Source organism: Eublepharis macularius, chromosome 5 (genome assembly GCF_028583425.1).
Source record: "Eublepharis macularius isolate TG4126 chromosome 5, MPM_Emac_v1.0, whole genome shotgun sequence".
Classification (NCBI taxonomy): Eukaryota; Metazoa; Chordata; class Lepidosauria; order Squamata; family Eublepharidae; genus Eublepharis; species Eublepharis macularius.
The window spans coordinates 171691545-171715719 of NC_072794.1; the positions used below are offsets into that span (position 1 = coordinate 171691545).

At 50.7% G+C, this 24175-nt stretch overlaps 1 protein-coding gene across 1 annotated transcript; it reads left to right on the forward strand.

Moving 5' to 3' along the window:
- Positions 1 to 247: 247 nt before the first annotated feature.
- On the forward strand, positions 248 to 21862 carry TM9SF4 (transmembrane 9 superfamily member 4). The gene is made up of 17 exons (XM_054981876.1): positions 248 to 363; positions 2396 to 2495; positions 3248 to 3416; positions 3546 to 3672; positions 5685 to 5808; positions 6056 to 6174; positions 6918 to 7029; positions 8491 to 8561; positions 8907 to 9039; positions 11210 to 11291; positions 11380 to 11455; positions 12796 to 12879; positions 15313 to 15488; positions 15674 to 15737; positions 16231 to 16350; positions 19254 to 19343; positions 19623 to 21862. The coding sequence occupies exons 2-17, from the start codon at positions 2474 to 2476 to the stop codon at positions 19770 to 19772; spliced, it is 1719 nt and encodes a 572-aa protein (XP_054837851.1). The 5' UTR covers positions 248 to 363; positions 2396 to 2473; the 3' UTR covers positions 19773 to 21862.
- Positions 21863 to 24175: the final 2313 nt, after the last annotated feature.

The window sequence follows — 24175 nt, forward strand, 5'->3', positions numbered from 1 at the left end:
CTCCTAGCATGCATCTCACGGGTGTAAGCAGGGCACCCGCTGGCTCACTCTTTTACATTGATTTTCCTTTGTGCGAGTCGTTTGTCGTTCTTGCAAACTTGCCGGACATCATAAAACCAGTTTGTGGCTCAGTTGCACACTCAGCCTTTTGGGGGGATTGTTGTGTTTGCGCTCTCGGACACTGCTCACATTTTGCAGTCCCTCCTTGCATTTCGGACGAACCAAACCTCTGCTCTCTCTTTGCAGGGCACGCTAACGTGTACGCTGCTGCTGCTGCTGCTGTCGAGCCATGGGGTGAGCTGCTTCTACGTGCCAGGTGTCGCTCCCAGGAACTTCCACAAAGAGGCCGCCGTCGAAATTAAGGTGGGCTGGAACCAGTCCTGACGGAGGCAGCCGCGTGTAAAAGGGCGTGCAGGACGTTTGGCTGGGCGGGGGCAGTGGGAGGCCAAAGAGAGGGGCGTTCTGCTCCCTGAGTTCTGCATTAGATTTGTCTTTTGTCTAACCTCAGTGATTTGAACCCTATTCCTGTGCTGTGTTGTTCTGTCACTTCTTCTGCTTTATTGATACCACAATTAAATACCTCGACCCCCCCTTGGCTTCAGAGAGAAAAGTAGGGAGGTGCTTAATTTTCTTTCCTTGCAGTGTGAAAACAGTTAATCTGGCCCCGTAGAACATTTGAAGCTGCCTTATACCGAATCTGCCTGTGGCGCCATCAGGCTCAGCGCTATCTGCTTTGACTGGCGGAGGCTCTCGTAGGTCTTTGCCTGAGGAAGGCCTTTTCCCAGCTCTGCTGCCTGACATCTTATAACTAGAGATGCCAGGGACTGAATCATAGGGTTGGAAGATACCTCCAGGGTCATCTAGTCCAACCCCCTGCGCAATGCAGGAAATTCACAATGACCCCCTACACACACACACACACCCAGTGACCCCTGCTCCATTCCCAGAAGATGGCAAAACACCCTCAGGATCCCTAGCCAAATGGGCCTGGGGGAAATTGCTTCCGTACCCCAAAGTGGCGATCGGCCTTACCCTGCGCATGTAAGAAGGGGCCACGAGAAATAAGCACTGAGGTAACCCCCTTCCTGCCCTCCCTCTCATGTTCTGCCCAAGTTCACAGAATCAGTATCGCTGTCAGATGGCCATCTAGCCTTTGCTTTAAAACCTCCAAAGAAAAAGAGCCCACCGCCTCCCGAATAGCCTGTTCCACTAAATGTCAAGGAGTTCTTCCTGATGTTTGAACTTGGGCCTGCTTGCATAATAGTCCTTTTTTGTCATAGAGCGACCTCCTTTCCTTCCGTACAAGCTTGGAGTAGCTTATACACTGTTTTAAAAAAGAAAATTCTTTTGGGATAATACAGACTTGCTTTACAGTGATGATGTAACGATTATTGTCAAAGAGCAAGCAAAGCTGTTTGAACACCAAAAGTATAAATGCTGTCCATTGTTACTGCTGGTCACTTGAACCTCCTGTCTCTTTAAGACCACCCACAGAGTCCTTCCAATGTTTGGCCGTGTGTGTGTGTGACTAGAATGGCAGTGCCTTTTTCGTGGTGGTGCCTCGTTCATGGAATTCCCTTCTCAGAGAGGCTTGAGTGGTACCTGCTCAACTCCAGCTTGAGACTGTTCCTGCCAATTGTCTAATAGTTGACTGTGGGGGCTTTTATTCTACTGTCCGCTGGTATTATGAAGATGGTTCCAGAGGGGTAGTCGTTAGCCTGTTGCAATTAGCCTGTTGCAGCACAAAGAAACAGGAGGCTAGCAGTGCCTTAAATACTAGAACAAGCTTTCGTTCCCGAATAGGCTTGCATGGACTATAGAGCCCAATGTGGCTTAAGCTGGAATAAAGTCTTGTAAGTTTTTAAGGTGCCACTAGACATCTGAGATGTTGATGGTAATTGTATGGACTTAACAAACCAGATTTTTAAAACTGCGGGCTCTAAAATTGGAGCTAGTTGGGGTTTTAAAAAACAAATCCGTTCTCTTCCCAGACTGTTTTCCAGAACGGCCACCACCACAAAAACCACTGTCTTTGTCAAACAAGGCAGGCAGGACTGGAACTGGGTATCAGGTTCTCCAAGAACTCTAATTCATGGTTGCCCGGGGTGGGTCAGGCTTGGGCTACGGTCAGCATTCAGTCCTCCGGAGGCATATTTGGTTTTTTTCTAAAGCCATGGGTTTTGTCCAGCGCATGCCCGTTGGCCTGGGCCAGTCTTGAGCCGAGGTCCTGTTTTCTGTGTTTCATCTGCAGAGCATAATTTCTTTCCGTCGGGGAGGGCACAAAAGGCGCAGAGGGGACACATTCCTCTTACAGAGCAGGAAGTGGGAAGCTGCTCTCCCTTGCTCCCAGGGGGCTTGGGGAACTGCTGCTGATGGCTCCTGCTTTGTCTTCCAGGCTGTGAAGCTCACCAGTTCACGAACCCAGCTGCCTTACGAATATTACTCATTGCCGTTCTGCCGGCCTTTAAAGATCATGTATAAAGCCGAAAATCTGGGTAAGGCACCGAGGCTTTGTGGGGGCATCTTGGCTGCAGCAGGGCCTTTTGTTGTTACGCTGCCCGTCTTCCCAAGGCGTGCCCTCTCCCCTCTCTCTCTCACTCACGCTCCAGTTCCAGTAGTCAAAGGTATATGCGCCCAGCACTGAGCTTTGCTCCATTGGTGCTGGGGTCTGTAGCTGTTGCTCTTCCGAATCCTAGGAGGGCAAGTCTCCCTAGGGGGAGATTCAGGCAGGTCCTAAAGGGGAGATTACAGGGGTTCCCTCACCCATCCAAAAAGCTAGGGAAAGACTGAAAAACTACCCATGCAGCCTTTGGCCTTTCTAGTAATGGGTGTGCGTGTGTGCACGTGTGCGTACTGGGTTGATTTGACATTGGCCAGAGATGGGAATATGGAGCTTGCTCTCCCTCCCATTTTTCTTTTTTCCTTTTTTCACCTTGTGGGGTTTCCAGAAAAAGGCATTAACAAACCCACCCTGCTTGTTCCTTGTTCCAGCCTTTTGGCTGCTCCCTTAACTAGTTGCTGTTAGTCTGTTTTTCTACCTTGGGGGAGGTTTGTAGCCTGTGTTTATGTTTTGCGTGTGTGTGTTTTTTTTTTTTTAACACAGAGGGCTTTATTCCCCCTCTCCCTGAATTAGAGAGAGGTGTCAAGAAAAGCCCTTGTCGTATAACAAGAGTTGAGTTGTGAATTGCAGTAGAGACCTCAGTATCCTGAGACAACCAAGCCCTGACCTCCTCTCTTTCTCCTGCAGGTGAGGTCCTTCGAGGAGATCGAATTGTCAACACTCCTTTTCAGGTTTTCATGAGCGTTGAGAAGAAGTGTGAGGTTTTGTGCAACAGTCTCAAAAGTCCCCTTATCCTGACTGAGAAAGAAAGCAAACTGATGGCCGAGCGGATCCAGGAGGACTACTACGTCCACCTGTGAGTCCTTCTGTTTGCGTGCAGGCTGGAGCAGCTCTCAGCCAAAGCCTGGCTTGTAGGTGAGGCCAGGCGGAGTCTCTGGGCAGTGGCAGGCAAGGGGGTCTGATGCTGGGGTCTCTGTCACTGCAGCATTGCCGACAACCTGCCTGTGGCCACGCGGCTGGAGTTCTACTTGAACCGAGAGGAAGACAAGAGCAAAGAGAAAGACATACAGTTCGAACATGGCTATCGGCTCGGCTTCACGGACAACAATAAGGTGAAGACATCTGGTTTTGCCTGGGGAGAGATCCCGAGCATCGTTTGGGGAGAGGGTGGCTTTCTGCCGATATTTATAACCTGCATTCTGAATAAAAGCCCTTTTGAGGCAGCAGCGTCCGCCACCCTCCCATGTTTCAGACTATGTGTGAATGTCTCTGGCTCGTTATCGCTAGTGTTTATGTCATATAAAACATTAACCACAACCTCTTAATACAGTGCTCTTTGCTATTTAAACCTAAATCTATATAACAGGCCAGCCGTTTGGGGGACGATGCACTTTTTTCCTGGTGCGCCTGCAAGCCGCCTGCCCTCCCCAGCTGATTGGCGGGGAAGGCTCAAAGGGTCAGCCCGCCACCTGCCCTCCCCAGCTGATCGGCCGGGGAAAGGGTGACGGGAGCAGCCCTGGCTGGGGAGGGGGTGGGACAGGCAAGCTGCCCATGGAGCCCTCCCCAGCTGCAATTGAGCTGGGCGAGCCCACCGCCTCAGCCCTCCTCAAGCCTTGATTGGAGGAGGGGTGACGGGTATGCCTCTCTTGCCTGCGCTGCCCTCCCCAAGCCTCGAATGCACTGGCCTGATTTGTGCCCTTTGGAGGCTGGTGAGGGGTGCAGGAATGCTGCCTGGGCGATGCGACGCCCGTTTAAGGCCCGGCTAGAGATCGTTGTTTTGTTAAAGACAACAGGCTTTTTATAAGAGAGTAGGCCATTAGATCTTGCTGTGAATCATACCCTTTCCAAGCCCAAATATCTCCTCTCCTCCCTGCCCCACCCCTCACTGCTTCTATTGGCCTCTGGAAGAATGGAGAAGCCCCGTTCCTTCTTACAGTCACTGAGACAAGCGTGCCGCTTCTTGATTGGTCGGTTATTGTCAAATGTGGTCAGCTGTTGCATGCAGCCAAGAATGCTGTCAGAGTAATTTCAGTTTTTTTCACAGTAAGTTACATGGATTTGTTTTTGAAATCACCATGAACAACAACCTCTTAACGCTTACAGTATCTTGTTCTACTAAACCGAATGCTTTAAAAGTCTACTCTAGACCAGTATTTGACCAGTCAAGCCAACCAGGCCCTGACCTGGATAACCCCAGGTGAGCCTGATCTCGTCAGATCTCAGAAGCTAAGCAGGGTTGGTTATTCATTGGATGGGAGACCTCCAACAAAGACCAGGGTTGCAGCGGCAGGCAATGGCAAGCCACCTCTGATAGTCTCTGGCCATGAAAACCCCACCAGGGGTCGCCATAAGTCACCTCTGACTTGAGGGCACCACACACACACACACACACAAGCCAACCAGATCTTTTTCGGATGCAAAACTTCTTGCTGGCCTTAGCAGCTGGTGGGAATGCTGAGATCTTCCAAGTACGTGTTGGGTGTTGAAAGGAATCGAAAGAAGTCCTGGTTAAATCTCCCTGGAGGCCCTCGCAGTGTAGCTGCTGTGCTGTCCCTCGGAGGAGGGTCGGGGAGGGTTTCTACTGGTCAAAGATTGCTCCTCCAGTGCCCTGCACAGCACTGCATCCCCTTTCCATGGGCACAGTTTTCTCTTCCTTTTTGCCCCCCCCCCCCCCGCCTTCTTAGAATCATAGGGTTGGAAGGCACCTCCAGGGTCATCTAGTCCAACCCCCTGCACAATGCCGGAAATTCACAACTACCTCCCCCATACTCCCCCTCCCAATGACCCCCTGTTCCATGCCCAGAAGATTGCAAAACACACTTTGGGAGAATTGTTTCCGGAGCCCGAAGTGGCAGGTGGCATTATCCTGGGCACATAAGAAGGGGCCACAAGAACTAAGCACTAGATTGCGACACAAGTGCAATTATTATTATCCTTGCAAATGTGAGTTTTGGGAGCAAAATAAAAATGTGTGGCTGATGATTTAATGTGCACAACATCCTCTTACCAGGCAGACTTGGATGATTGCCGTCTTTGCGCCCCAGCGGCTGCTGCTCGTTGCCCTGCTGGATTCATGGGTCGCTGCAGAGCCGCTAACCTATATTTTCATGTCCGTCTGTTGTAGTTCTACCTGCACAACCACCTGTCCTTCATCCTTTACTACCACAGAGAGGATGTGGAAGAGAACCAGGAGCCAAACTACAGGGTGGTTCGCTTTGAAGTCATTCCTCAGAGCATTAAACTTGCTGGTAAGCTGCACTGCATGGGACCGTGTCTGGAGAGGGGCGAGGCTGCCCGTCTCCCTCCAGTGCCTCCTTTAGAGAAGGGGACACGAGAGAGCAGCATCCCTGCCGTGACTGTAGGGCAGTGCTTTCAGAGGATTGCCATGCCTTACGGGTGCATGATGCTCCCAGGGGACCTGGACTTCTGGCTTGGGGAGGGGGGGATTCAGCAAGAGCCAAAGGAGATTTCTTGATGTGAAGCTTTGCTCTTTAGATCTGAAGGCTGATGAGAGTGGTGTGTGTACCCTACCTGAAGCTGCGAGCTCAGCTCCTCAGGAGATCGACCCCACGAAAGAAAACAAGCTGCTCTTCACTTACTCTGTGCACTGGGAGGTAAAGGATGGTGTGGGAAGCAGGCAGAGGCTGGCCTGAGGCCAGCGGGTGACAGTGGGGAGATGCTGGGATGTCGTTGGAAAGGAGGAGAGCCCGGGCGGAGCCTGCGGCCGAGTCTGCCAGATTTCAAGAATGGCGTCTCTCATGCACAGACATCGAGAGTGATGTTTAGATCCTGCCTTCATCTGATCAGCCTCCGCTTGAAGTAGATCACTTTTCGGTGGTGGAATTCCCCTCCTCAGGGAAACTCTCTGTCTCACTCCTTTGTGATTTTTAAGAAATCCATTCAAGTGCTTGCTCTGCTCAGGCTCCCGGTTGAAGGGCAAGGAGCCGTGGCTCTGTGCTGGCAGGAGGTCCCAAGTTCAGTCTTGGGCACTGTTGAAATCTCGGGTCAGGGGTGGCTCTGCCCGAGAGCCAGCCAATGCCATGCAGAATAGCCAGTAAGAACTTAATAGACCCAAGAGACTGGCTTTAGATTAGGCAACCTCTGATAGGTTCCTGGACTCTTATTCAGCGTGGGAATAAACTGCAGCTTAAATGTTGTTTTCCAGAAACTCTTTGCTTTGTTTTACGATACTCCACATCGCTTAGTGGCCCTTGTCTGAACAGAGGTTTTAAAAATAAAAATCGCTTTGCTACTATTTGCTGTTTAGACTTGATGCCATATCACTAGCAAGGGAGTCACAGTGACCCAACCTGTGGCATGCTGGTGATCTGTTGATCTGGCTAATCTTCTCCGGCAGGAAAGCGACATCAAATGGGCCTCTCGCTGGGACACCTATCTCACCATGAGTGACGTGCAGATCCATTGGTTCTCCATCATTAACTCCGTCGTGGTGGTCTTCTTCCTTTCTGGTGAGAGAGGTGGAGGGGAAGCCGGCCAGGGCAGGGCTGGGCGGAGTTGATGGGCTTGTTCCAACACGATAAGCTTGGTGGCCCACATGGCCAGCGTGGGCCTTTCTGTGGCTGAGAATGGGATAGCTTCTAATGGGTTCACCATCGTTCTTGTGCAGGCGAGGTACTGCTGAGTTCGGAATCAATCTGATTGTAGTTCAGTGGGCCTGAGTTCGGAGCCTAAACTCCCCAGGGAGCTCTAGCAGGTCGCTTGTGCTCAGCTTCCTGCATCAGAACAGCCGAGTCGGGTCAGACCAGACCAAGACTAGCATCGTGCTTTGCGCAGTAGTCGGGCCAGATCAAAATGAGGCTCCCCCGGTAACGAAGCACAGACCCCTAGGGTGGTAGAACCACAACCGGAGGAATAAGGGCATGAAAGACCCAATGCAAAAGAATCAAAGTCAAGATTTATACGTACTGTCAATGAGAAGTCTAAAGTGACTAAAGTGCTTCTGTCAGCATTCCGTTGCAGCCGTTTATTAGATGTTATTTATGAATTTATTCATTTGAGATAATACATATTTTTGGCTGTTTCACTTTGGTCCTGTACTTTGGAATGCTCATTGGATCTTTTGTATGTACTCTTAGAATATTTATAGAAGCACTTGGTCACTTTATATTTCTCATTGACAGTACGTATAAATCTTGACTTTGATCCTTTTGCATTGGGTCTTTGATACACTTATTGCACAGTAGTCGGCCAGGAGTCCCAGAAGGCCTGTGGGCACAGCACAGAGAGCCTCTCCTCCTCGTTGGCTTCCAGCACAGATCTTCAGAAAGATATACTGCCTCAGAACATGGAGATTCCAGTAAGGCACCGTGGCTAATAGGACCAGTGGTCCTATTATAAGTCACCAATGGCCCAAGTCAGTATACCACAGCCTGCTGTATGTTTTTCATGTGTGAGGACTGTGAAACGGAAGATCTTGGCTTTAAAATATTGCATTAATGTTCCTGGTGGCTTTGGGAGCAAATGTCCTTCTGCCAGCAGCTTTAGCTGCTTATGTGGAGGTTCGTTGACTGCAAATTCCCGACCCCTCTTGTCATAGATCCAGAGGAGTTAGCCGTGCTAGTCTGTAGTAGCAAAATAATAAAGAGTCCAGTAGCACCTTTAAGACTAACCAGCTTTATTGTAGCATAAGCTTTTGAGAACCACAGCTCTCTTCATCAGATGCATCGTCAGCTTTTGAGAACCACGGCTCTCTTCGTCAGATGCATCTGTTGCATAAGCTTTCGAGAACCAAAGCTGTCTTCATAAGATACATCTGATGAAGAGAGCTGTGGTCCTCAAAAGCTAATGGTACAATAAAGTTGGTTAGTCTTAAAGGGGCTACTGGTCTCTGCTATTTTGTACCTCACTTGTGAGAGCCAGGAGGACAGGTTAGAGGCACCTGGGCTCATTCTGGATTTGGGGTATTTCAGGTATTCTCAGCATGATCATCATTCGGACACTTCGGAAGGATATTGCCAACTATAACAAAGAAGATGACATTGTAAGTGCTGTGCCTGTATGTGGGGTGGGGGTGGGGGGGACTGTCTTTTCTGTCTCCTTTCAGACAGTATTCTCAGAGCCTCTTTCTGGAAAAGACAACCGTATAATAAAACAGGAAGGGGAGGAAGTCACTTGGCAAGCTGAGTTCTTGTCCTTCAGGAGCCTCTTGGCCAAATGAGTGAGGCCGAAGCTCTCGTGAAATGTGCTGATTTGCCCCTAAGAGGGAAGGGAGAGCCCAGAAGGAAGCCCGGCCCGGAGACTGAAGGTCTTTCTTACCTGTCCTGCACACACAGCCCCCAAGCTCCCTTTTGGGATCCAACTTGCCTCGTGTTGGGTTTCTCTGCAGGAGGACACCATGGAAGAGTCTGGCTGGAAGTTGGTGCATGGCGACGTCTTCCGGCCGCCTCAGTATCCCATGATCCTCAGCTCTCTGCTGGGCTCAGGAATCCAGCTGTTCTGCATGATCCTGATTGTGATCTGTAAGTTACGCCAAGGGGCGGCAGTGTTTGAGCGTTCTTCGTGGGCAAGGGGGCAGCATATGTGGGGTGGGTGATCTTGCCTCTCCTTGGGAAACCGGGCAAGGTGGCGTATTCCATCTCCGTGGCTTTCTGGTGACATCTTGGAGGTGAGGCCATGGAAGATGCAGAGGTGCCTCCGGATGCTAAGCGCTCAAGCGCTAAAGTGAGGGGCAGGGACTGTGCCGTGCATTCCGTGGCTTGCCATACAGCTGTGACTGATCCCCCTGACGAAAGCCGGATCAGACAGACTTGCCTGCCCCCCACCCATCCAGTAAAAGAGCCACGAGGGCTTCCAGCAGACTGAAAGGCTTCTGGGCAGGGTGGCAGGCACACAGCACGCTACTGGCTTACTACTGCCGCATCCACAGTCTCTCCTGCAGCAGTACCATGGGGGGGGGGGCTCTTCTCTGCTTTGATTCTCCCCCTCCCCGCCTCTCCCTCTCCTCCACAAGCCCCTCTTCCATGTTTCAGTCTTCAGAATTGCCCCTGTCTGACTTTCAGGTTTCCCGTTCTCAAATATGCCTCCTGTTGCCCTGGGGATCAGGGCTACAACAACCTTGTGCTTATATCCTGCTCTTCAGGACAAATTAGTGCCACGCCTAGAGCGGTTAACAAGTCACTGTTGTTGTTATCCCCACGATAGACACTGTGAGGTGGGACACGAGTAACAAAGCCTGTTGTGGGGGGGAAATACAACAGGCTCTAGAAAGGGCAGGGCAGGTGGGCCAGGCATTGCCTCCTCTGCGGCACTCTGATTTGGTTGGGGGGAGGGCAAGGTGGCCGGGCCTGGCATTGCCCCCTCCCCAGCACCGTGAGGGGGGCGGCAGGGGCCATGGTGGGCACCTGTGACTGGAAGCAGCCTGTTCCAACCCCACTGGCACTGGATCGGGCTGCTGCAGACAGGAAACACCTCCAGGGAAGGGAGGCAAAAGTTGCCCTGATGGGCTCCTGTGCCTGGCAGCAGCCTGTTCCAGCCCTGTTGGCACTGGATCAGGCCGCTGTAGGTGAGGAGTGCTGCCGAGGGGGAGTGGCGGCAGGCAACCTGGTGGGCTCCTGCTGCCGGCAGTGGCCAGTTCAGGCGCTGTTGGGGTCAGAATGCACTGCTGCAGGCAGGGAGTACTGCTGAGAGCGGTGGTACCAGGAACCCTGGTGGGCCCCTAAGCCCAGCAGCAACCTGTTCTGCTCTACCCCCTAAGGTAATGGAGGCCAGGTCTACCTAGCCAGCAAAGGAATAGGAGGTAGACCTGGCCTCCATGGGTCCGGAATCCAAGTCTACCAGCTTGACAAGGCTGTGTACAGTAGATTGGGCCTCCAGGAGTATGAAAGCCATGTCCACCCTGCCAACAAATCCATGGCGTGTAGCCCAGGTTTCCATGTGTCCGGAGGCCAGGTCTACTGAACCAGCCACAGAAAGGAGGTAGACCTGGTCTCCAAGGGATCAGAGGCCAGGTCTGCCAGCTGTCAAAGGGATGGGAGACCTAGCCTCCGTTTGCAGAGGTGGGGGTGGGGTGGAGGAGGGGAGCAGGCAGCCGGGCGCTGTTGCACCAAGTGCAGCACCGTTCGAGGTCACGCCGGGCTGGAGGCACGGATTGCAAGGTGGGGGGGGGGGAGGGGAGGGGAAGGGGCAGCCCAGCGCTGCTGTGCCTGCTAGCCCGCCTGGCACGGTCCCATTTGGAGCCACGTCGGGAGTGCTGGGGAGTGCGTGAGGGAGGCGCCTCCAGCTCCTCCGCCCGGCAGCCACCCAGATCAGGCAGCTGCTGGCGGGGAGCGCGCGAGGGGAACGGCTCCATGTCCTCCGCCCAGCAGCCACCTGGATCAGGCAGCTGCCGGCAGGGAGTGTGCGAGGGGGGCAGCTCCGGTTCCTGCGCCCAGCACTGACTTGTTCTGGCCCCGTTGGCCAACGGTGCAACTCCCCTCTTCCCCCTCTAGGGGCGCAGTAACGTGCCTGCTCTGTGGAATCTCTGTGAGTCGTCTGAAACCCGCTAACAGAGTTATGTTATAGGATTGTTCTTAGGATCCCATCCATACACATGGCCCCTGCCTCCAGGAGCTTGCAGGCTACAGCAGAGAGACGTCCTTGGAAAGTCTTCAGCTTTATTTATTTCCCGCCCCCTCCTGCTTTGCCTTGCAGTTGTGGCCATGCTGGGGATGCTGTCTCCCTCAAGCCGCGGTGCCCTGATGACCACGGCCTGCTTCCTCTTCATGTTCATGGGGTAGGTGTGACCTCTGCTTTGCGCCCATCGTGCCCTTACCTGATGGGGTAGGAGATAACCTCTTGCCTTTTCCCTTGCCCCACCCTAGGGTTTTTGGTGGCTTCTCTGCTGGCAGGTTGTATCGGACCCTGAAAGGCCATCGGTGGAAGAAAGGGGCTTTCTGTGTAAGTGTTTCTGCTGCCTGCAAGCTGTGCAGTAGTTCTCAGAAGGGCTCAGGAAAGACGGTGGGGCCTTAATCAGAGCTGGCCCATGAGAAGCTGCGGTGCCAGTGACGTGATCGTCTCTTCAGTGTGAGATTTATGAAAGGTTGTGGCATGAAAGCAAGAAGGATGCCTGGTGTGATTGTTGCTGGGTACTTGGAGACTGCTTGGGGTTCAGTTTACAGCTCCGTACTCTGCATTAAGTGTCTGTGTGTATATATGTGTACCCGAAAAATATTCGGGTTTCCTGCTTGGGTTTACCCGATGAAGAAAGCTGCAGGGCATTTGAAAGCGACCCTTTTTGCGCCACTTGCAAGCAGCATGAAAAGGATGGCTTTCAAACTTCCCACCCTGCTGCTTTGTTCCCTCCTCCTCATCCCATTGGGGGAGGGGAGCGGCGGGGCAGGAAATTTGAAAGCCAGCAGCACCCTTTCTGCAGGCTGCTCCTGCTTGACCCGAAGCTTTCTGAAGCAATCCGAATCACTTCGTAAAGCTTTGATTCAGTATTTCTGAATCGGACCAGAAATGCCCGATTTGGGAATCCCGAAACTTTCCGAATGGGGCCCGATTTGGGGTTTTTTTCTGAAGCAAAGAAGTTTTCAGGGTCATAAAAAATGTTCAGGCTGGATGTTCAAGTGAAGCAAAAGGGAGAGGCAGAGAGTGCCATGGGCATGTTGAAAGTGTCCGACTCTGGGACAGGATGAGGCTCACTTATTTAGGTTAGGCTGTGCCTAATGCCACAAACGTCTCCAATTGCATCAAAGCTCCTGAAACACAGAAAGCTACGGCTCCGCTCTTGAAAATGCAGAAGCCTTTAGTTATTTGGGTAATCTTTGGTGATCATTGGACCACATTCGCCTCTAGTAAGGCAGGAAAAATTAGCCTTTCCTAGCAAAAATAGCAAGGTTGGAGATTCTGTTTCAGCAGTGCAAGAGCGTTATAACACCAATTTGAATGGAGTGCATCTCTGAGCTCCAGGCACCATCTGACCCAGTTCAGTCTGCACTGGAGGCCTTGCAGTCTGGGTTATGCCCATCAGCCCTCTTCTGACCATCATTGACCCTTTCTTTTCTTCACTAGTCAGCTTGAAGGAGCGTTCTCTGAAGCGCACTCCTTTTGTTGTGGCTTTTGAGGTGTCCGTAGTTGCATAAGGGCCAGAGATGTGCTTCGGTGAGATTCTCAGTCTCCTAAATTGCATGCTGTGCACACTGCAGGGTCCATTCGGCCCTTCTCAGGTCTGGCCCTGAGCCGTCCTCCTGTGCCCGATAACGGCTTCAATCCTGTGTGTTTATCCTCTGTTGCAGACGGCCACCCTATACCCAGGAGTCGTCTTTGGGATCTGCTTCATCCTGAACTGTTTCATCTGGGGCAAACACTCCTCGGGAGCGGTGCGTATCTTCCCATCTCTGCCACCTTCCCCTGCTGTGTGCAAAGTCGGCATTTGAACTCCTCTACCCCTAGCCTTCATGGTTTATCCCTCCAGTTTTGTGCAAACTGGAAGCCCTCGGGGGGTAAACACTTGAGACTCCCACCTCTTCAGCGCAATAATGTGAAGCTCTGGAGTTTCAGGGGCAACTGACGTATTACCTGACAGCCGGCATGTTGTAGTGGTAAGAGCGTCCGATTAGGATCTGAAAGAACGTGCCCAGATTAGGAGAGAGAGAGAGCGCATGAAGGGATGAGCCGGTGCGAGGGTCTCACCACCCTTTCTTATATGCTCAGGGTAATGCCAACTGCCACTTTGGGGTCAGGAAGGAATTCTCCTCCAGGCCAGATTGGGCAGGGACCCTGAAGAGTTTTTGCCTTCCTCTGGGCATAGAGTAGGGTTACTGGGGGGAGGGGGGACATAGCGGTGAATGACCGTGCAGGGATTGGACTAGATGACCTTTAGGAGTGCCTTCCATCTCTAAATTTTCTGTGTTTATAAGACTCGGGTTCACATCCCGTGGAAGCTTGCTGGGTGACTTTGACCCACTCACCTAGGTCTCAGCCTAACCTACCTCACGGTTGTTGTGAGGATAAACAAAGAAGGAGGGGAGAATAATTTTGCAAACTGCTTTGTATCCCTATTGGGGAGGAAAGTTGGGGTATAGATGAAGCTCTGCAGTCTGTGTCTGTAGTTCAGTTTGCCCCACAGTAATGATTACTGAGGTTTGGGATTGGGCGACTCTGAAGTTACTCTTTCTGCTCCAAAACTGAGTGGGACAATTTGGAGAGGGAGGTCTTTTGTCTTCCCCCTCCTCATTGGGAAATGGAGGGGAGTATACCACACACAGTTTAGGGTGTTGTGACCTTTTAATCTTCCTAACCACTTAATTTCATCTCTCTGCATCCTCCTTTTTTAAAAAGTATCTGAAGCTCCATTCCCCACGTTCTCTGGCTCTTGGGAGGAAATTGAGCCTGCTTAGCTGTCATTAGACAGTTGAGGGCGGTGTTTGTCTGTATTTTGAAGACTCATTTTTTTCCTGCATATTTAGGATGTATCTCAAGTATGTGAGCCTTCCTGCCCTGTCTTTCAGCTATCCTCCCAATAGATGCTCAGTTGTCAACTTTATTCTTAGAGCAAGTAGGGTGGGGGCAAAGCATCAGGGGGAATAAATTATTGAGAACCCAGGATAAGAGAAGCTCTTAGGTATTCAGGTGGGCCGATTTCCTTGTCATATTCTGTCACCCCCAGTTGATGCTCAGCAGCCTCTTTCAGGTCCTAAAGTCTCAGGCTGTTTGGAAGGGGCACTCTTAGAAACCATGCGTTGTTAGGAGTAATGGCATTCATATGTATATGTCTCCAAGCAACCAGCCAAATCATAGCGCTCCTTTGAAACCATTTTTTAAAGCAGATGAATGTTTAGGATGTCGAAGCATTCCTTGATAAACGGATATTCCCTGCTTTGCTTTCAGCAACACATACTTAGTGGATTTTATCCCACAGAGTCGTTCTTCTAGCAGCAGGATTTGAATGCAGGGGCACCTTAGAGACCAATAAGACCAACAGCCCCCCCACCCCCACCTTGGGGTTGGGTGGCATTTTTCCACATCCTGGAGGTGTTTTGCCATCTTCTGGGCATGGAACAGGGGTCACTGGGGCAATTGGGGGTGGGGTATTTGTGAATTTCCTGCATTGTCCAGGGGGTTGGACTAGATGACCCTAGAGGTCCCTTCCAACCTTGTGATTCTAAGATTTTCAGGGGATGAGCTTTTGAGAGCCAGAGCTCCCTTCGACACGTACCAGGAAGGTGATCTGATTCTTAAAAGCTCATACCCTGAAAATCTTACTGGTTTCTCAGGCACAACTGGACTCAAATCCTGCTGTTCTGCTGCAGACCAACACAGCTACCCACCTAAAATTCTTCTAGCAGCTGCATTTTGGGGCTTCTTCCGCTGGGGAAATAAATAGATACATTTACACCCCACTTTGCTCCCCGGTGGAGATCTAAAGTGACTGACGTCATTGTCCCCGCCCCCATTTTATCCTCACAACAACTCTGTGAAGCAGGAGAGGCTGAGGGTCACCTGGCGAGCTTCCATCGCAGAGCGGGGATTCGAACCGGGGTCCCCCAGATCCTTGTGTGGTGCTCCGACTGGTACGCCATGCTGGCTCATAATGCTCTTGGTGCTGGAGGAATGCTTGCAGAATGGAACCACCGGGTCCGACCCAGTGCTGAGCGCAGTGGCGCAAAACAAATCTTGTGAATCTTTTGAGCTGTGGGGGGAGGGGGGGCAGGCAGGTGCCTCCGGCGGGTGATCTCGGCCGCTCCTCCAGGCTGACCCCCCCCCCCTCATTGTGGCCTCGATGCCGTCTGACATCCGGGCTCTCTCGGCAGGTCCCTTTCCCCACCATGGTGGCCCTGCTGTGCATGTGGTTCGGCATCTCCTTGCCCTTGGTCTACCTGGGCTACTACTTCGGATTTCGCAAGCAGCCGTACGACAATCCCGTCCGGACCAATCAGATTCCGAGGCAGATACCGGAGCAGAGGTGGTACATGAACAGATTCGTCGGGTGAGTGGCCAGGAAACCTGCCCAGGCTTGGGTGGCCTTTTGCCGAGGAATGGCAGACTGGCGCAGAAAGGTCCGGCCCGTGCCGGCTGCTCTTTTCGGCCCTCCGTCCGTTTGCATTGGCCCTCTTGCTGCCCGTAGAAGCTCGAGTGGTGTCAGTAACTGTTTTGCCTCTCTCTGCTCTCTAGGATCCTCATGGCTGGCATCCTTCCGTTTGGGGCCATGTTCATTGAGCTCTTCTTCATCTTCAGTGTAAGCATCGTTCTTGACCCTTCTCTTTGTGAAGCCACCCCATTCCTCCAACAAGACAGTACCAAGCACATACTGGCAATGCTCCCATCTCCTGGTCCATGGCAGCTTTAGCAGCGTTGCTTACAGGAATTTTGGATCAGAATTTACTGGATAAGCTCTGGAGCACAGAAGCAAACGACCTCATCTGGCTCCGTCTGGTCCGATGCTCACCTGCTTTTAGCTCTTCTTGGGAAACACCTGGAGAGAAAGGAGCTCGGCCTTGCGGAGGGTGGAGGATCTTTTCTGCTGGATGTTGGGGTTTCTGGAGTCGTGTATTGCTTTAAGTCAGAGCTAGAATGAACTCACAGTTTCTGGGGCTCCTTAGGGGAAGTCATAACAGTTGAAGGGGTGTGAAACAGACACAGGTTTGTAGCACGTGTTTGCTTTTTGTTTTTTCCGGCTGTTACAAGCACCCGTTTTTCACATGTCTTCCTCTCTTTGTGTTTCCGGCCAGGCAATTTGGGAGAACCAGTTCTACTACCTCTTTGGGTTCTTGTTCCTGGTGTTCATCATCCTCGTCGTCTCCTGTTCCCAGATCAGCATCGTCATGGTGTACTTCCAGCTGTGCGCTGAAGTAAGCGGCCAGAGGTGCTGGAGGGGGGATTCTGGCTCCTGTTTGACAGCACCGGAGGAGTGAGCTGTGATAGTCTGTAGCAGCAAAACATTAAGAGAGTCCAGAAGCACCTTTAAGACTAGCCAACTTTATTGTGGCATAAGCTTTTGAGAACCACAACTCTTTTCATCAGAGAGCTGTGGTTCTCGAAAGCTTATGCTACAATAAAGTTGGTTAGCCTTAAAGGTGGCCCTGGACTCTTTACTGTTTTACAGCAGGAATTGGAACACAGCTGAGGTCTGCAGGGGGCCCAGATGCTGCCGATGAAGGTCCCTTGCCCATATGACCAGGTTGGGGAGAGTGAATTTGGCAGAGAAACAGCGCTGGTTTTAGGCCTGTGGGCCAGTGTCCGTGTTCACCGCAATCAGGCAACAAAGCTTTTCCTTGACTTCCGGTGCGTTCATTGCAGGGTTTCCCCAACTTTTAAAACCAGTTGCCATCCCTGCATGTAGAAAAACCAGCAGCACAGGGAGAACTGTTCAATTTACCCTCTTCCCTGGCATGCTTAGTTTTATACGTGCAGGGAGAGGTTTTGTAAGGGAGCATTTAATCTTGCATCTCTCCATCCTCTGCAGGCTGAATGTGATTCTGTCCAGGAAAAGTTTTGCTGCTTGATTCTACCGACATTATAACTTGGAGAACTCCTTATTTTTTCTTTGTTTGAAAGCCTTTCCTGTTAATGAGACAAGGGCACTCCCTTTTCTCCTGCTCTCTGCCAGTCCTAAGGGCCGAGGTTCTTGGGCAGTCCTTAGCTAGTCAGATCCACTCCTCTGTTGCCACCTGGCTCTCTCCCACCTCATGCTTGATTTATTTATTTTTATTTATTTATTCAATTTATATACCGCCCATCCCAGGGGCTCTGGGCGGTGAACAGTTAAAATTGATAAAAACAAAAACTAAAATCAATATACAAATAATAAAACAAATTAACAAGGTGCAGTGGTGGGGAGAACCTTCCCCACCCCAAAGGTGGGAGGCCGACATGGCACCGCCCCCTTCAGTCACCAAACGCTTGATGCTTGTTCGCCGACCCTGCCCAGTGCTGTGGTGGTGCCACAGAAACCGATGGTGGAGAAGTCAGACTGCGGGCCCTTTCTGGATCTGAGGCATCCGTCCTGCAGCTGGAGGGGCCGAGCCAGCCACCCAGCAGGGCTTCCGTCTACCCTAAACTGCAGCTCCCTCTGCCCCATGCCAGGATTCTTTGGAAAGCCTCCCAGACTTCACTTTGCAAGGCAGTGAGGGCCGGGGTGGGCCTTGGCAAGGGGGAAATATGAGCGCCAGCCTTGCTGTGCATACACAAGCTCTGAACAGCACTCCTCCCCTCCCCCCATGCACATGCCTAGAGCTGGTCCAGGGTAGCAGCTTGCGTGAGCAGCAGATCAGGAAGTCCTCCGTCGGATGCTGGCCTCTTCCAGGCAGTTTCAAGCAAACTCGGCACTTTCCACCTCAACTCTCCATCTGCGCAGGGGGAGGGGTTGTAATACTGGCCTGTCTTGCAGGGGTGTTCGCATCATGCACATCTGCACGGATTGCAATGCATCTGTGATGCATTTACTGGTTATTTAATGACTTTTATGGGAAATCAAACATACTATAGAGTTGAGAAGCTGCTGCGAGAACCTGAAGATTAGCCAGCGAAGTGCCAAGTGGAGGAAAAAAAGAACATGAAGCACGTTGAGTGCTTGAACGGCATGGGATTGGTGATGAATCGGTGCCATGCTCTGACTCTCTTGGCCTCGCCTTGCTGCCAGAGAGACCTTGGAAATGGATGCAAATGGGCTGAGGTGCTGCTGCCAGGTGGCATTGCTGGTTTTTGCAGGGGGAGTGGCAACCCGCAGCACGAGAACTGGGGCCAGCTGTACGCTTGATGGCTTTGCCTGGGCCAGGAGCGCCTTTGCTCCAACCAAGCATGGTGTTGTGGTAGCGCTGAGATGAGCTTAGGGCGTGGCTGGGGGGCTGAAGGGTAAGCCGGAAGCCACCCCACCCCAGGATCTTGAAAAGCAGGTCCCCTCTTGTAGAGCAGCCAGCAAGGGTTTAAAATGAGAATTTGGAGTACGGTTGGTCTGCAAGTGAGGGGGCCAGTTTACTCTCTCCTCCGGATGCCTGTGGGCCCTGTAAGGGCCCTGCTCACATAGCGCCTTTAGGACCAGACATTACATAAGCCTGCTCTTCATTCATTTATTAACTATTTATTTATTTAGGATATTTCTGTGCCGCCTCTTCGGAGTCCAGCTCGAGGCGGCTTACAATTAAAACTGTTACAATATTAAAAACAGGCCATTTAAAAATAAGCCATTGGAGCACAACAGCCGTCCATAAAACAGAGGCAGAAAACTTGAATTCGATATTACCAAATCTGATTCGGTGATACCTTCTGAATTCAGTAATACTGAATTTTATCAAATTAGGTAAAATTCGGGGGATTTTACTAAATAGCGAACCTAAGTCGCACATCCCTAATTGCTTATGCTCTGCTCCAACATTTCTTCAACTCTGTATTGGGTTTTTTTGCTAATGCTATGACTTTGTAAACTTGCATTTATTTACCCTATAGCATTGTTTATGGAAATGTCCTTAATACCGATTGTATTAGTCTCACACTATGTAATCTGCCTGGAGTTTCAGTTAGAAAGGCAGACTATAAATGACGTAAATAAATGAGATAAAACTTCTAATTAAAAGACTGGGTGTGCACATGGAAAGCAAAACTGATTTTTTCAAGCTGTTTTCAGCAGGGACTGAATCACTGTGGCCAGCCCTGGTGTGGAGTTGACTGCTAGCATGTGACAAGCTAAGAGTGGGGAGTCTGAAGGGGGCGGGCCTTGGTCAAGCAATGGAGCACCTTTCTCTTCTTTCTTTGGCAGGATTATCGGTGGTGGTGGAGGACATTCTTGGTCTCTGGAGGATCTGCCTTCTACGTCTTGATTTACGCGGTTTTCTATTTTGTGAACAAGGTATCGCTGCCTTCTGTCCTGGGTCGGAATCCTGCTGTCTAGAGGCTTGTTCTCTCAGGGAGAGCCAGATCTATGGCAGGGGGTTGTAGGGCATCTTTTGGTGGCTCCTTTAAGGGGAGAGGCCTCCAGGAGGAGCATGTGCTGCAGCCCCCTGCGTAGGTGGGGGGAGTTTCCTGCCTGGCCTCCTGGCTTGAGAAGCTCTGGGTTTTTGACAGACACTGAGACCTGGCTCTTCTTTGTGCCCGGCCTCATTCTGGCTCTCTCTTGTGCTTCTTCCAGCTGGACATTGTGGAGTTCATCCCCTCATTGCTCTACTTTGGCTACACAGCCCTTATGGTGCTATCTTTCTGGCTCCTGACGGGGACCATTGGCTTCTATGCAGCCTACATGTTCGTTCGCAAGATCTATGCAGCTGTGAAAATAGACTGAAGGTGCCCTGGTGGCAATACAGCAAAGAAGCAGATGCTCTCTCGGCTTCCTCCTAGGAAGGAAGTGCAGAACTCTCTCTCCTGGTGCTCCTGAGGAAATCAAACCCCGCAGGAGTGGGGACACCAGAAATAAAATAGTTGCAACTTTTTGGAATGTAATCTTGGCACCGTGTCCATGGAATCTGGGGGTCTCCTGATGGGGAAGGGCGTGTAGATACTTTGCATTTTAACTTTATCCCGTTCCAGTTATAAGGGATTTTTTTTTTAAGCTGCAAAGCATCCCTCAGAATGAATTGTTGGTGTTTTTTTCCTTTGTCTAATTCATTTTCTGTGAGAAGCAAAAATAACACGAGACTGCAGTGGATACAAATTTGTGAAACAGGCATTGAGTTTGGGGCAAATCATCCTTCAGTTATTGCCCAGAGCAGCCTCTCCCTGGGCCCGTGCTCAGAAAAAAGTCGGCAAGAAGAGAGAATTTGACGTTTGGAGACATCTCTTTCTTTTGATGCGCTTGATCCAGTGACTGTCCATTCCAGTTTTGCAGAGGTGCCATTTCAGAACTAGGTGAGCGCAGTTCCTCATGGAGGACTTACAAACAGTATCCTTCCACCCCCCCCCCCCCCGGCCTCTCCCATCTCCATTAGAGCCAGGCCTGTGACGTGTTGGGAGAGTTCAGGGGCAACTGTAGCTCATACCCTCTAGGCAAGCACGACGGCTTTGAGTAATGATTGAAGGGGGGAAGGGGAGGGGAGACCTTGGCGATTCTTGTCGGAAGGCCGCGAGGAACTTGGGGGACATATTCTAGAGAGTTTTGTCAGTCTGCCCAGTAACTCTTGAATGTGAGTGAAGGGCCCTGACCAGAGAGAGACTCCGCTGCTTAAGTGCCAAGAAATCCACAGCTCAGAGGTTGGGAACGGCTGCTGTTATAATGCAAGAGAGGAAAGGAACTGGACGAGTGGGGAGTCTTGTTCCAAGAAGAGAACGCTCCTGAGTTCCCACCAATCTTTTCCTCCAGCCTGCCCTGCCCCCAGGTCTTGTCTGACCCGCCCTTGTAGGAATAGATGCAGCTTGCGTATTGGTGGTTTTCATTTTGATCTCTGTGCGAACAAGATGTGGGGTCAGAGACCAGCTTCCATCTTTTCCCCTACTGGGAGTGAATACTGTAAGTGGAGATTTGGTACCATTGTCAAGATAATACCCTCAAAGTATGTATTAACTCAAGCACAATAGATCTTTGCTTCTCTCCCTTGGCACTACTCTTGTAAGCTTCCAACTTGGCTATCGCATTGCTAGGATCTGAGTTAAAAGCATCTTTTTTGATCAGAAAAACCTTTCAGTAGTTTCTCATAGTTGCATTTGTTTTGATTTTTTTTAAAAAGCCCATTGCAATAATGTGAATTAGATTGTGGGATAATCCAACTCTTAAGCTGCAATGGAACTCTTCCCCAGTCTAAAACTCGGTTCACACGATCACTTTTACCCGTAGGTGAAACTTCCTTAGTAAGCAATTCTTCTGCCTAACGAATACATCTTTGTGGTGAAAGGGAGAGATTACCATAGAGGTGGAGGGTGGACAATTTAAGAAGAAATCCATGAAAGGAAGTCTTTGGTCTTTGGGGGCACACTTAAGTAAACTTGCATTTCTGATCACATGGTGAGATTTCCATGGTTTGTTTTTTTTAAAGAAAGGTCACCTGTCCTAAGTTGACTGCAGAGAAGGATTTGGTCTCTTTCTGCCCAGAGCCGATAAGTAAGCTGGTCTCCAAGACTCAAGAGAACGATTAGTGCTCACTGCTGCTGCCTGCTTCCCCCCCCCTCCCCCATCAAAGCCCCCTTAGCCAAGAACCAGAGTTCGACATGGGGTGCGTGTGAGAGATGTGTTACTTTTGCAGTGGAATCCTTAATGAACTGTGGTTTGAATTAACTTTAGGAACTTTCAGATAATTTGTCCTTCCCCCCTAAAAAGTGATTTCCCCCCCGCCCGCCCCCCCCCAGCCAGATCTACTCTCTCTTCCCCTTTACCTTGTATCACTTGTATTTTTTAATGTATTGGTCAAGCCCAATTGTAAATAAATATATTGTCCGTTCGTCTTTCTTGATGTTATTGGTCAAACGGTTTTAGGTGACCGGGCAGTGCCCGTTTCTGATGCCAAGGGGCAGCCCATAGCTAGGTGTTTTGTATCTGCTTCAGTTCTTTTGGAGTGGAGATTGAGCTATGTGGGAAGGGAGGCTTTACCCTCCAATGGGGGAGCTGCCGAAAGAGCGCCTCCCTCCTCATTTCGCTCCTGGGGGCGGCCCTTCCAAAGGACAAAAGACAATCCTTGTGCTATAAATGTATAAACCAGAGTTTCCCTTGACGGGTACCTTGGGCACTGTTCTTTCCCCAGGTTAGATTTGGAGATGGTGAGCAGGAGGCAGTCCCCTGATGGAGTTGCCTTGGCATAAGGCATCCTGTTCGTTCAGCTGGACCAGTAATCTCAGCTCTTGTCTAGCGGGAGATCTAGAGGTCTCGGCGGCCTGCTGGAGTTGCCAGAGGTTGAAGCAGGGAATGCTGGAGTGCAGACAGCTTTCTGTTGTTCTTAAGTGAGGTTCTGTGCTCAGTAGAAAAGAGCAAGAGTCCAGTAACACCTATGAGACTAACAAAATTTGTGGTAGGGTAGGAGCATTTGTGACTCACAGCTCACTTCTTCTGATACTGCTAAAATGTGAGTCCATCTGTCCTTATATCTTGAAGAGGAGTGATTTCAGATGCAGAATGACAATAGCAGGCATGATTGGATTAGGTGGGATATGCAGAAGGGGTAGTGGGTGTGGAGAAATCAGCACGGGTAATGAGACAGAAAGCCTAGGTCTTGATTCAATCCAGGGGGAGGCATTGTCTTGAGCTTTGTTATCAGTTGCAATTCAGCAGCCTCTCTCTCTCTCTCATTTCCCTTTGAAATTCCCCTGCAGGATAACTGCTTCATTTAGGTCAGCAGCTGAATGTCCTGGAAGGTTAAAATGCCGCCCCCCCCCCCACTGGCTTTTTGAATGTTGTGGTTTCTGATGTCAGACTTGCGTCCATTAATTCTTTGTCGAAGGGACTGGCCAGCTTGTACCCTACCACAAACGTTGTTAGTCTTATAGGTGTTACTGGATTCTTGCTCTTTTCTACTGCTACAGACACACGAACACAGCTAACCCATCTTGATCTTGTCCTGTGCTGAGTTATGCTGCTGCTTGGAGTCCACCACACCTTTTGGCTGCACTGCAGGCTCCATCAGGGAATCCTGAGATTTGCTCGCTCCCCTCCTGCTCTGCCCACACATTGGAAGAAGTGGGGGTGGGGTGGGAAGGGAATTAATGCTGCCAAACATGGATACATTTGATACGATGGCTTAAATTGGGAAGGCATCCCAGGAAAGGCAGTGCACGCACTTTTGCAGAGCTGCTCTCTCTTCTCCTTGGCCTTTTGGCGGGAGGTCCCAGTCAAGAGCCCCGTGGCGCAGAGTGGTAAGCTGCAGTACTACAGTCCAGGCTCTGCTTACGGTCTGAGTTCGATCCCAGCAGAAGCCGGGTTCAGGTAGCCGGCTCAAAGTTGACTCAGCCTTCCATCCTTCCGAGGTCGGTAAAATGAGTACCCAGTTTCCTGGGGGTAAAGTGTAGATGACTGGGGAAGGCGATGGCAAACCACCCCATAACAGAAATCTGCCAAGAAAACGTGGTGCGACATCCCCCCATGGGTCAGTAATGACTCAGTGCTTGCGCAGGGGACCACCTTTACCTACCTCTTTCCACTCACCCAAGAGAACTGTGGCTGCTGATACCGAGTAATGTGGAAGTGCAATTCTGCATGTGAGATGGATTACTGCTGCGGCCTCTCCTCTGTTTTAGCAAGCCAGATGCTACCAAGAACACCCATGGCCTGTTGCATTCATTTCCCCCCAGAGAGCACACAGTGCGCCAGCAGCTTCTAAGGTGTGAAGTCCATTTATTGGCCAAGGGGGCATCGCTCAGGTTGTGGAGGTGAAGCACGAACAAATAATATATTCCTGGGGGTGACCCTTGAGCATCTCGAACTCCGGACACTCTCTCTGAATCCTTTTTTTGGTTGCCAAACCTTGAAAGTATTTGAACGATTCTTTATTTCGTTTAATGTATTTGTACGCCACCTTTCTACCCAAGAGGGTCCCCAAGGCGGTAAGCATTAAAACGTTTTTTAAAATTTAAAACAGTATTTTCAAAACATTTAAAATTATAACAACATTTAAAATAGTATAAAAGTAATTCAATACACACAAACAAGAAGGCCAACACTAGTAACTCGGGCTATGCCAAAAGAAATAAAAGTCTTCACCAGCAGGTGGAAGGACAGCAATAGAGGGGGACAGATAAAGCTCCCTTGGGAAGGGAGTTCCAAAGGTT